This window comes from Vombatus ursinus, unplaced genomic scaffold (assembly GCF_900497805.2).
Source record: "Vombatus ursinus unplaced genomic scaffold, bare-nosed wombat genome assembly UNPS02006779.1, whole genome shotgun sequence".
Classification (NCBI taxonomy): domain Eukaryota; kingdom Metazoa; phylum Chordata; class Mammalia; order Diprotodontia; family Vombatidae; genus Vombatus; species Vombatus ursinus.
The window spans coordinates 14004608-14018283 of NW_020946557.1; the positions used below are offsets into that span (position 1 = coordinate 14004608).

The 13676-nt window shown below is 34.8% G+C and overlaps 1 protein-coding gene across 1 annotated transcript in view; it reads left to right on the top strand.

The window, feature by feature from the left end:
- The window catches only part of CLVS2 (clavesin 2), a 95948-nt gene extending 89325 nt beyond the window's left edge, over positions 1–6623 (top strand). Inside the window, exons 4-5 of the mRNA XM_027848516.1 lie at positions 1958–2178; positions 6536–6623. Coding sequence (XP_027704317.1) covers positions 1958–2178; positions 6536–6623 — 309 coding nt within the window. The remainder of the gene's footprint in view (positions 1–1957; positions 2179–6535) is intronic.
- Positions 6624–13676: the final 7053 nt, after the last annotated feature.

Genomic DNA, 13676 nt, shown 5'->3' on the forward strand with positions numbered 1-13676 from the left:
ACACACACACACACACACACACACACACACACACACACACACACACATACCTATATCTAATATGTATATATGTAGTTATATATGTATACACACGTATATCACTTATGTTTTGTGTTGAAGCATTAGTCCACACCTCAGATTTACCCCAAGAAAGGAAAACAGTGGGGATTTGGGTAGTGCTAGTATCCATTCCAGTATTAAGATCTGATGAATGCTCTTGCAGTTACTTTATGCTTCTTTTGGCCAGGGAAATTTTAGGCTACACTTGATTTTAAAAGACAGTCTAGAATTGAGGAAATAATTTGCTTAATTTTCAAATAAAATATTCCAAGATCATTTTTTTCATTTCACATGGACCTGATGTTTTTTGTGATATGATATGATATGATATGATATGATATATATATATATATATATATATATATATAATTTGTTTGTACTGTATAGAAACAGCTCTAAGTGTATATAGTGTACCCATCCCTTTTTGTTCATTTCATTGTTGAAACAGAGAGCCAGGGGAAGACTAGGAGATACTCTAGCTGGACCTTACTGTATGGGAACTTGATACTAGCCCAGCTCAAAAGAGAGACCAGAACTTCATTCTTCTATTAAAATTTGTTTAATTTGGAAAACTTCATGTGATAATGTAATTGTGTGCCGTATCACCTATTATTTTCATATATGCTGGTAAGCCTAGGGCAACTTCAAAATATCATCCAAATATTTGCTCTTCAGATTCTGGACTGTGAACCTTATTACTAAATCTTTCTCAATATTAAGATGCAAACAATGAAGAATATTTTTGAACGGTTTAATTAATTTTAGAAAAGTTTTCATATTATAAACAAATTAAACAGAGGAATAGTTGAAATGCATTTTTTGTGATCACTTGCAGATGGAATTAGTTATGGAGTTATACACTGGAACAAATTATCTAAAATATTATCTTTTTACATTTCCTATTTCTAATTTAACCTTTATTGAATTTTAAGGGGGCAACAGATGGTGTTTTTTTCTCTTATGAAATTATCCTTAGATGTCTCTAACTCTATAAAAAAATAAGCAATATAAACTAATCCCGAAACAGTCTAAGATAAGCCTTTTATTTATTTTATGTTTTATCTTTTCTAAATTAATTTTTGTTTTTCTCTTTTTAATTACGGACAAGGTTTAATCAGATACTGCCTCGAGTCCCAGTGATGATGAGGGCCAGTGGGTCGGGGGTGGGGCAGTGTATGAGAAGAGGAAAAATGGAAGATTATAGCAATCCTGGGGAATGGTAGTGGTATGGGGACAATTCTGAGGATGTGAATGACTCTTCAGATTTCCATGTTTGTGGGAATATTTTTAAAGAGCTATATTTCAGCTATTTTGAATATGACACACTGAAAATCTGTAGTAAAGAAGCACCTAGAAATATTGGAATGATCAAGTTCCTTGTGATACAAAATACTACCCATATTGAGGGAATTCACAAACGTTAGATTTTGATTCTATCTCTCATTTTGCATTGTAGAACAGCATTTAGAACTGTTTTGGGTAAGGCATTCTCAGTAGCAGTCAGGAGAAATGTTTTATACCAGTGTCAACTTATAGGCTTAAAACGTGGGTTGGCAATGTCCAGTTGCTGAGTCCTTTGTGAAGTGGGCTCATTTTCAACAAAGATCAGTAGGGTATATCATACAAATCATCACGTTGAATGTTGGGTTGGTCCATGGGTTTATTTCTGGTGCACATGAGATTTCCTTTTCACTTTTGGATTTTCCCAGATCAGAATAGCATATATATTCCAGCACTTAGGGCAAGGTATGGCCTTGAAAAAGGGCTCTTCATCTTCATAATAGCAGTTATGACAAATTGTTGTCACAGTACTATATTATTCCTTTTTAGCCAATATAGTTCTCTTTCATTTATGAGTTTTGGTTTGAATGACTTCTTTTTCTCTTTAAAAATATAGATATTTCTACATGGAAATAACCTGAATAGCCTGCATCAGCTCATTCATCCAGAGATTCTACCTTCTGAATTTGGAGGAATGCTGCCCCCCTATGATATGGGTACATGGGCAAGAACGCTGCTAGACCATGAATATGATGATGACAGTGAGTACAATGTGGACTCCTATAGTATGCCAGTGAAAGAAGTGGAAAAAGAACTATCTCCAAAGTCCATGAAGAGGTATGTCAGAAATAATGTGTGGTATCACTGTATAAATTAAAATTTCAGTTATACAAGGAGGTTTTTGCTTCAGTTTGGATGTGTGTGTGTGTGTGTGTGTATCCATCATATGGCAGTCCTACTGTACACTGATGATGTTCTCTTTGGAAGCTACAGAAAGATGAGTATCTTAGTCTGTAACATAATTTTTTTTCTACTTTGAGGCAAGTACCATGAATCTCCAAAATGGGATGTGAAAGTACTTATTTCTACCTTCTTTTCTACTTGGGTTAGTCTAAGGTCATATGGAGACAGTGTAACATAGAGTATAGAACACTAGACTTTGAGTTAGGAAGACCTGGGTGTGATCCTATCTAAGCTACTTTATTAAACAGTATGACTATGCACAAATCATATAAGCCAGCTAAGTCTTATTTCTAAAATGTGGAGAATAATATTACATACCTCATAGGGTTATTGTGAGAATCAAGTTAGATAATGTATAGAAAATGGTTGGCAAATCTGTTATAGAAATGTGAGTTATTATTATTATTCATTACCATTATTAAGAGCAGCTCATTCATCCATCAGGTGGGGAGTTGTGGTTCATTCTCTGCTTATGTAGATTTCAGAAGATCAGTGGGAAAAAGACACTTTTCACTTTATGCAAATTATCAAAGAGGGGCCTTTCATTGCACATTTCTGGATTTCATGTCTTATATTTGAATTCTAGACTCCTAAGACACACATTTAGACAGGGTTTTTTTTGTTAATGGGGCTACTTGGGTACTTTTTATGTATATCCATGGTATGTAACAGTCTATCCCTTCTCTTGCAGAGATCTAGCTGAATGGTAGTTAATGACTCTGAGTGGGTATCCCTAGTTTCTAGGGGATGAAAGAGAAATGGAACCAAAACAATATTCAGATTGGGACATAAGCCCATAATCAGTTTATGCCTGACTTGTTTTATTTAGGAGATGTTCTACATTTGCAGTGGTTCATAACATCTCAAAACCAATTCTGACATCTGTAGTGCATAATGAGAGCAGATTAAGAACAGAATCACAGTCTGCCTTTAATTTTTTTATTATGTTAAAGCTGCCAATCATTATATACATTCAGAAATTGAAAGAAAGAGATAAAGAAGATATAACCTTAAAAAATAATACATATTTTTAAAAATACTGTATCATAATTCTATGCTTCATGAATATGTAATTTCATTGGTGAGGGTACTCCTAGCAATGCTTCTCAGAACCCTTCCTCAGTAGATAGTCTTCATGAGTTATTGTGGCTCTCCCCTCCCCCCCCCCGCACCATCCCCAGATCATTAGCTTGTGGCTAGCCTTCTGATGAGGATTCTGTCCAAACTTAAATAATACTTCCATTGTTGTTGATGAAAATGGTCTATCGCCAGTCTCACCTTTTCTGCTTACTTGGAACTTCCATTGTTTGTGCTCAATACATAGGCCTAGGCTTTAAGAAAACAAGGGCAAGTCTATGCTAAAGTGAGGTGTCAGAGTAGGACTTTATAGAAGTTCTTGTGATGCTATAAGCAGGCTCCAAATGGCACACCATTTCCTATTGGAGCTGCAGTGTATTTGTGTATTTGTACAAGAACATCCTTCAACATAAATACTTTACTGTACATGTTCATTACCTATTTTTTCTTTCATTTTCTCCCTACCCAATAGCTATTTGTTTTAAACAGTTTCCTTCCTACATTCTCAATACTTAGTAAATTAAATAGCCCTAGGGATCCAGGATCTCCATTTTATCAACAATACAGTAAGAGAAAATTAAGAACTTTGAGAAATTCATTAACTCTTTCAGGTCAGTGAGTTAACAATTTTTAAAAACATCAAGATATTATTAGTAAATAGTTTCATCCTTCAATTTGAGATAGACTCATAAATTTGCACACCACATTGTACTTAATTGATTTTTTTTGGTTCAGTATGTGATTTCATCAACATCAGCAACTCTAGTTTAGAAACTCCTGCCTTCATAGGCAATGGAAAATTACTAAGAAACTAATCAATCCATAAGCATTTATCAAGTGCTTACTATATGTCAGGCACTATGCTTGATGTCAAAAGCATACGAAAACAAATAATTGAAGCAACTCCTATTCTCAGGAAGCTTGTATTCTATTGGTGAAGGAAACAAGGGGTGTGTGTGTGTGTGTGTGTGTGTGTGTGTGTGTGTGTACTATTGTACTGTGAGGTTGTGACATCCAAAAGGCAGGATTGTTAGGTCTTCCTAACTGACTGGCTTACAACCCACTAGTCAATTGAACATTACTGGTATATCCCATTTTTCAGAGTTCAGTTTCAATTGTTCGCTTTATCGTTTAGTATAGGCAAATAGTCTATCTTTGCTTAAAAAATTTGAGGCCAAGGCATAAATGTTTGTCAACAAGCATTTATTAAATGTCTGCTATGCACTGAGCTAAGCACCATTTCTTTCTTATAATGTTTCCATCTTCTACTTAGTCACCTTGTCTACTTCTTCATTCACTGTCCTGAAGTAAGAGACAGCTGCTTATTTGCTATTGAGATGAAACAGTAAAAATGAGTTAGAAATAGTGACTATCTACCTTTTCCCTTATCTTTGGAGTCTTCTTCTCAGCTTTCAAAACCTGTTTACATATAGCTTATGTCAGTGTTGAATCAGTTCACTTAATCATCTAATTCATTTTGGGGGGTTTTGTTTTGATTTCAGTTTATAAATGGCTGTACCATCTGCTTTTTTCATCATTAGCCTGTACTTTAGCTTATAGTTTTCCTATCTGAAGTTAATGATGTCTGCTAAGAAGCATATTACCACAGCAATATCCAATTGGCTGGTATAACAGCAGGGAGAAAAAAAATTATTATGGGTAGAATTTTAAAAGGGCAGCTGCTTTGCTAATGCTATAGCTATTAAGGAGCCCATTTTCTGCCACAACACTAGCATGTTTCATTGACTTTTCTCCTTCCCAATTTCACATTGTTTCCCAGTAATAAATTGAAGTATAATTCTCACCTTTTACAGAGTTGTGTGTATGTAAAGGGCTCTTGTTCAGATTACTTACTTCTCCAATAATAAAATGAACTACTTAAACTAGAAGAGATACTGGTTATTTTTCAATAAGAGTTACATAACTTAAAAAATTCCAAGAAACGAATTCATTGGATATTAAGTTTTGCTATCATTACATATTCTATTTGGGAATTCATGGCAATATTGTGTTAATATTTTGATATCTGATCTTAATGGATGGGGATCAGCAACATTGAATATCTAAATTTATGGATAATAAGGAAAGTTCATTCAGACTTTATTTGCTTTATAGAATTATTGAGACTAGGAATCTTGTCTTCTGTTTTGGTTGTTTTATAATTTTGATGTTATCCTTGACTCCTCTTTCTCATTGACTGCACATATCCAATTGGTTACCAAATCCTGACATTTCTGTCTTTGCCTCATCTCCCTTATATATCCCCTTCCAGGCCTTCACCTTTATTTGCCTGAACTATTCCAACAACTTTCTAATTGTTTTCCTTGCCTTAACTTCCCCACTCCAATTCATACTCCAAACAATTGCCTGAGTGATTTTCCTAAAACATAGGTTTGCTTATGTCATCCTCCTCAAACTCCAGTGACTCCCTGATACCTCCAGGATTAAATATAATGTTTTTTTTTTTGTTTGACACTTGAAGCCTTTCACAACTGGACTCCTTCCAACCTTTTTTTTACATTTTATTCCACTCCACTCGTACTGTTATGACACTTCATCTCCAGATTTTGTTTGTCCTGAGAATTCACAGTATTTAAAAAATTGTAGTCAGGCCTCACCTAAGTATAAAAAAGGATCTAGAAGATGGACAACATCTCCAAATTATCTCGCATACATAGAACCCTTTTTTACTCAACACTCCATGCTCCAGATAGATTTAAATCCAGCACTATGTTATATGAACTAGGGATACAATGACAAAAATATATCCAAAGGGCTGACGTTCTGATGGAGGCAATTGTTAGCATTACTTTGTTTTGCAGTGGGCTAATTTGAGTCTCCATTTGTCTTTTTTTCATGCATCTCTTTTACTCTTGTATTTCATATCTATAATCTCTTGATTTGGGGGTACGTGAATTTTTCATGGAAAAATTAAAACAAAGAAAAGACAGAGAAATGAAGGACGTCATCTGCTTAATAATACTGTCAGTAACTTGAAAGCGACAAATGTGTGGGAAAATTGTAATGTGGATAATTCAGTTGACTGTGGCTTAATTAATTAATTAATCCATTTATTCTATCTGCCTATCTATCTATCTATCTATCTATCTATCTATCTATCTATCTATCTATCTGCCTATCTACTTATTTACAGATCTCAGTCAGTAGTGGATCCTGCAGTACTGAAACGCATGGATAAAAATGAGGAAGAAAACATGCAGCCTTTACTTTCTCTGGACTAAGAACCTATTAACATCACCAATAAATTAGAATGGAAGGTACTCCCTTTCAGCAAGAAGCAAACCATTGGGGAAGAATGTACCAGCTGGGAATCTATTTATTCATATTAATGTAGCATAATGTAATAAGGCAGCAGGTTTTCCCAGTGTGCCTAAAACATAGGTGTCCTGGGTTGGATTTTTTTTTAAATCAATAATTTATTCTGTAAGTGCCAACTTGTTTGTAAATACAATGTAAGCTCCACTTCAATTTTGTTAGTCTTGATAGCAACGTAGTTTGGAAAAGGATGACTCTTAAGTCCCTGTCACACACACACACACACACACACACACACACACACACCAACCACACCACACCACACTGTAACCAAAGGGGTAAAACACACAAGAAAAAGATCAAAGCTAATTAAATGTAGCCCTGTTTCCTATGAAGCCATATGATAGCTATCATAGTGAGTGCTTCATCTTTTTCCTCTGAGATTCTCTTTCAGTATGTTACTATATTTCTTCATGGGAAAAGGTAAATAGAATATCATGGGAAATGTTATTGTAAACATGGTTCCTATCTAGGGATTATCATTTTACAAGAAACATGTCCTGAGACCCTCACTGGCCTTGTGTTATCGAGACAAAGGATTACAGTTGAGCAGGTAAATCAAACTTTGGAACTGTTTTATGTATGAGTCTTTGGGCACTGGGAAGTGGCATTTCCTCTCAGTTAAGATGTAGAAACAGTGTGGACTCTTCTCAGACTTCCATCTTCACAATTTGTTCTTTACTCAAGCCTCCATTGTATTCTGTTTAATATACTTGGAGAACTTTTTCTCAAATCTCATCAACCAAGAGGAAGAGAACTCATACAAGCCAAATGTTTTGACAACTAATTTTGAACACAACACTTTTCACTAGCAGACAAGGGGCTAATTTCTGAATCGTGTGAACTGGCTGATTAAAAAAATACATATATATTTTTAATGAGCTCTAAAGAAGAGGTCTCCTAATTAAGGATCCATACACCCCATGATAGTTGTTAAGTGTGCTTAGAGATGCTATAGATTGTCATATGAGGTACTGCTGAAACCTACTTCAACTAAAGGTCAATGTAGACTAGGTGTAGTGAAACAGACTCTCACGGATTGTTTAAGGGCGTACTACTTTTATCTGTAAAATAGTCTTGAACATGTGCCATATTGCTGAAATCCTTTTTACCTCAGAGGAACAATAGATCTTGATATATATATTTAATGGCATTTATCAACTGAATTTTTCTCAAATTGACCAATGTTAGGTTTCCATCATCCACTTGAGTCTCTACATAAGAAGGACAGGAATGAATGGACAAACTGAATCTCAGAGTTATAGCTAAATCACCAAAGCTAGGGTGGGTGATATAGACGAAAACTAGCTTTGGGGTTCACCATTAAAGGGGAACTCTTCCAATATGGTGGCAATATTTTCTTTTAGTTTAAATTCCTATTATCAGGGAAAAGAATCGGTCCCTATCACTTTTTTTGATTTGGGGCTTAATGAACAAAAACTCTATGTTTTGGAATGAAGAGAAGAGAAAGATAGTAATTCATCATGTTATTGGGAACTGGGAGCAATGAAGTTTTACTGCTTCCTCTTATAGACTTTTACACACAATGTCTCCTTTCCCAAATCTCACCTAAGTTGGACATCTGAATGAGTATTTGAAACAAATATCAGAACCTGTAGCCCAAACAGAAAAGATAGATGCAGTTTTCTTTTTCATATTGATCACTTAATCAAATTGCATGGAATATTTCAGATCATAATACCTTGGTTCATTAGTCTATTTTTAAAATATTTGGCAATATCTTGGGAATAAAAGGAACACCAGTATATTAATTGGTACAATTCAAAGTATGTTAAGAAATTGCTAGTAAATCTGAATTAATAATAATTTTTAAAATGCCAATTTCTCTTCAGTGACAGAGAAAACACTTACTGTATTAAGTATTCAGCTCAGCCTGCTAATAATTTAATGCTTAAATGATTTGGAAATAAAGGATCATGGACTCTTCATTTCTTATTTAATGATTGTACTGTTAAGTGACCCTGAATGTCTATGTTTTTACATGTTTGTATATATGGCATACAGTTTGGAGCCTTAGGCTTCATGTTCTACACAATTCACTGTAAGGTTATAAGTCATAGTTTCCAGTCTTATAATTTGGGGGGAAAAGAACAACAGTGACAAACTAAGTAAAGTCAACTTCCAATGATTTTTGTGTAGATTTTGCTGTGATGGACCATCTATGGTTTAACTTTGTAATCATGGGGTACCTTTTCAGTTCTAGAAAACATATCCCAGTCCCTTCCTCTTATCATGCAGCAACAGTGCACTCAAATATTGTGAACACATTTTAATACAGACCTAAGAAAATGTAAACAGGATGGTAAATCTTCTAATATATTTCAAATTCAAGTGCTATCCTCCCCTCCCCTCCTCACTTTGGGACATATCCAGTGCTTCACTGCTGCATGATTATAGCATGGAAAAAAATGATAGTTGATTCTATTACTTAAAACATCTAAAAATGAATGGATGAAGTATAATAGTTATGCCTTTTGAAATTACTTTGTTTAGATGATTCAAAAACTAAGCTTATTGGCCAATGGCCTTTCAGAAGTTGCTTAGTTAAAGACATGTATGTTCAACTTTATGAATCCTTTTCTCAGTATTGCCTAACTAGCAATTTGTTTGGGAGTCCTTTGAGTGGCTTTTCTGTGACATATGTCTTTGTGTATTAACTGTCAAATTTAGTTCCTATTAACTGGCATTCATATCTTCATTTAAAGAAAAAAATTGTAGTTGGCTATTAATATTAGACTGTTTTCCCTATTGAAGCTGTCTCTCAATTTCAAGAGCAGTGCTAAGCTTTATGTGGTGGTCTTGTGACTGAAGATGTGTGTACCTTAAAGAGCTTCACTACATTTGGTTTGGAATAAAGGCCAGCAGCCTATTTCTTTTTCTTCTTCTCCTCCTCCCTCTAGGTCCTCCTCCATTTCCTCTAACTTGTTGACCTTCAAGTTGCTTTATTGGCAGCTGGCTAAAGAAAAATAAATAACTTCTCTTCTCATTTTGTCATTGTTTTTTGCACATACCTGTCAGTACTGCTCAAAGAGTGAGAGTTTTTCATATTCTAAGAAACATAAAAAAGTGCCTCTTTAAAGATGTAACAAAGCTGTGCTCTGGTATAGGAACTCCTATTTTTATTCTCTGTTTAAAAAGCATGTTCTATCTCTGTGTAATAGATCTGAAACTGAAACTGTTTGAAATCTGTAAAGGAAGCAACCTTCTAGACTTTGCTTTGTGCACTTCAGTTACAGCATTTCATCTTTGTTTGGACTCAAATGATTCTTTATTAAGAGTTATTAAGAAAGCCAAGTCTCATGCTAAACGAAAAAAAAAGTATCAAAGAGTTTAGCAGGAAAGTTAAAGAAATAAAAATGAATAGTCCATTTCTCTCTTTACATGAGTTTTTAAGCAAGTGTAGGCCAAGGCACCAATGATTTTACTGTAAATCTTCATGTGTAAATGGCTCTTTAATTGGTGTTCTGGAAAAGCAAATTTTCATAATCAGAAAGCCAACTCCTACGGTTTATCACTAAAATCATCAACAGGACAAAATGGTTTGAATGAAGCATTTGCAATTTCTGGCATATTTGTAAGAGAACAAAAGGTTATTATTATGTAATAGAGAGTTGTATTAATCTTAATATGGATAATTGACTAATCTCAAAAGGAAACCTTTTGAGCAATAATAAATCTGTTCTTGGGTAACATTTTGCTTTTCTACTATACACTTTTTAAAGGTCTTGTGGGAGGGGAATATTGCTTTGGGGAGACAAATTTTAATTATCACAAATTATATCAAGGAATGTTGATGATAAAATATTATATACACAAAATTTTATTCCTATTTTATTGAAAAGTCAAAATGTTCTCTATGGTTAATTCTATCTTCTTAATTCTCTATGCATACATTAACTAATGATTACTTTTAAATTTATCAACATTGTGAGAATGTTGTATGTCTGCATGTATTGAAAAATGAAGGGAATTTGACAAGAAATCTAAATTCTTTCATTTGGTTTATCAAGTTATTAAATTCATGTGAGATAATTGCCAGTTTTTCATTTCAATAGGCACTATCGACTTTATGGGGAGGCTCTGGACATGTGATATTATGGGGAATTAACAGTGCAGAAACTCCCTTCACCAATCCAGGACTGTTACTTTCTCTGTTATTTAGAGTCTTCAAGAGTTGACTAGCACTGAGAAATTAAATGACTTGCCCATATTCACACAACTATCATGAGTCAGCCGCAAGATTTGAACTCAGATCTTCCTGATTCCACAGCAGACTCTGTGTCCACTGCTAGCACCCTACCTTAGGCATAGCCTTAAAAATTTCACTTTGTGGGATCATCTGAGTGCTGAATATTGTATAAAAAAGTCTCTTCTTTCTAGCCAGTAGTGCTATGAATTCATCAAAAACTTTTGAACATACTATTCCTGTGCTAGAAGCTTTGCCAATCTTTATTTGCCATAAAGAAGGAAAAAATACTAAAGGAGCTTTTTGCTTTGTAATATCATTATTGAATCCCAAGCTCAGTATCTTCTTAAAATCTAGAAATCACTCCCTTTTTCGAGGTATCATGCCTTAATAGTACTTAGTTATGTGTATACGGGCAGCTAGGTGACACAGTAAATAGAATGCTGGGTCAAATCTGGCCTCAGACACTTAACTAGCTGTGTGACCTTGAGCAAGTCACTTAACCCTGTTTGCCTTAGTTTCCTCATCTGTAAAATGAGCTGGAGAAGGAAATGTATCTTTCCTTCATACAGTATCTTTGCCAAGAAAACTCCAAATGGAGTCATGAAGAATCAGACATGACTGAAATGACTGAATGATAAATTATGTGTATGGAAACATAGAGGGTAAAATACCTGTATTTTTTTAAATATACCAGGAACAGTACGAAAATCAATGATAGTCATAAACACATAACATCTCAGATTTGCCAAAGACTTTGGAAGACACATACACACACTCTCTCTCTCTCTCTCTCTCTGTCTCACACACATACACACACACACATACACACACACTCACACACACACATACACACATACTCATACACACACATACACACACTTGCTTATAGGACCTTTCCTTGAAGAATAAATTTATCATATATCTGATAAATATTCGTCTAATTTCGGCTTTAAGACTTCCTGTGATGTCATCAGTCACTATTACTATTTATAGTCTGTTCTAATTTTGGGCAGTACTAGTTGTATAGAAATTTCTAGTTATATTCATCTGAAGATGAGGTAGCAGGTGTAGTGGTTAAAGAGTTGGTTTTGCAGTCAGCAAGATCTGTGCTCAAGTTCTAATTTAGACGTAGAGTGAACGTGTGACCCTATTCAAGGGATTTTTTATGTCTATGCAGAAAGGAAACTCATTAATGCTGTAAGTTGAAAAATGAGTGCCAGTTTGTATTGAAAATGGAAGTTCCTCTCATAGAGTTTCTTTACTAATGCAACTTCAGTCTGATTAAAAAAAAAAAAAAGGAAATATATCTCCCTGTAATTTAAATCGGTTGACCTTGTTCTGACCTCTGGGCTCAAGAGGAGTGTCTAATAACAATTCCTCTGATACTTACTATTTCCCCATATTTTCTCTTCTCCAGGTTAATTATTGGAAATCCCTTTAAATGATCCTTATACGACACAATTGTGAGCTCCCTTGACATTCTAGGTGTCCATCACTGGTCAATTCAAATTTGTCAATGTCCTTATGAAAATGTGGTTACCAGAATGAATATCGTATTGTAGGTGTAGACTGATTAGGATAGATCTCAAAGGGATTATCACCTTTTTATTCTGGACACTATATATCTATTAATGTTGTCTAAATGATATTACAATTCTGGGATCCATGTTATATTGTTAGTTCATAAGGAACTCCCAGGTCCACTAAAACCTCCTCTGTATTTTTCACATAACCAGTGGTTGACTAAGTAAACTACTCTCTCTATCCTGTTGTCCCCCACCCTAACAACATGTGTTGCATGTGTAGGCATTGCATTAGTTCGGGAGATGCATTAGTTTGAGAGGGAATAAACACTCATTAAGCACCTACTACATGCCAGACCCTGTGCTAAGTGCTTTACAAATAATGTCTCATTTGATGTTTCATGAGTATTATAGTACTCTCTTTGTATTGTCCTAATGCGGAATGTTGCCATTTTTTAAAAAAATAATTAAAAACAAGTCAGACTACTCCTGTGCTATATATTTTCTTTTGTGAATAAGGTATACATGTAAATGTGTGTGTAGTACATATACACATATTCTTTGAATTAAACAAATATTTCAATTCAGCAATGATTCACTGAGATCACCTATGTGCCAAGAACAGTGCTAGGTGCTAATGATACAAAGGAAAGAACAAAGCAAAAAAATCTCTACCCGAAGTAAATACAAAGCAACTAATGCAGAGGCTCAAGGTAGCTTTAGCAGAAGAGGTGACACCCAGGCTGAGACAAAGGATCCTGAAAAACAGAGAGGAGGAAGGAGAACATTCCAGGCATATAAACTGACTTGTGACATTTTTGGAAGTAAGAGGTGGTATTTAAGTAGAGTCAGCATCTTGTATCCCTATTCTTTTGGGACATAACTCACATGAACAGTGATATCAACTAAGTCTGGAAAGATAGGTTGAGGCCAAATTGTTGAATACCTGAAAGCTAAGCTAAAGGGATCATATTTTATCCTGGAGGAAACAGTGAACCAGAGCTAGGTGGTACATTGAATAGAGCACTAGGCTTAGAGTCAGGAAGATCTGAGTTCAAATCCAGCCTCAGACACTTACTAGCTATGTGAACACCTGAGTGAGTCACTGAAACTCTGTTTGCTTCAGTTTCCTCATCCGTAAAATGGAGGTAATAATAACACCTATCTCCCAGGTTTGTAGTGAGGATCAAATGAGATCATAATTGTAAAGTGCTTAGCACAGTGCA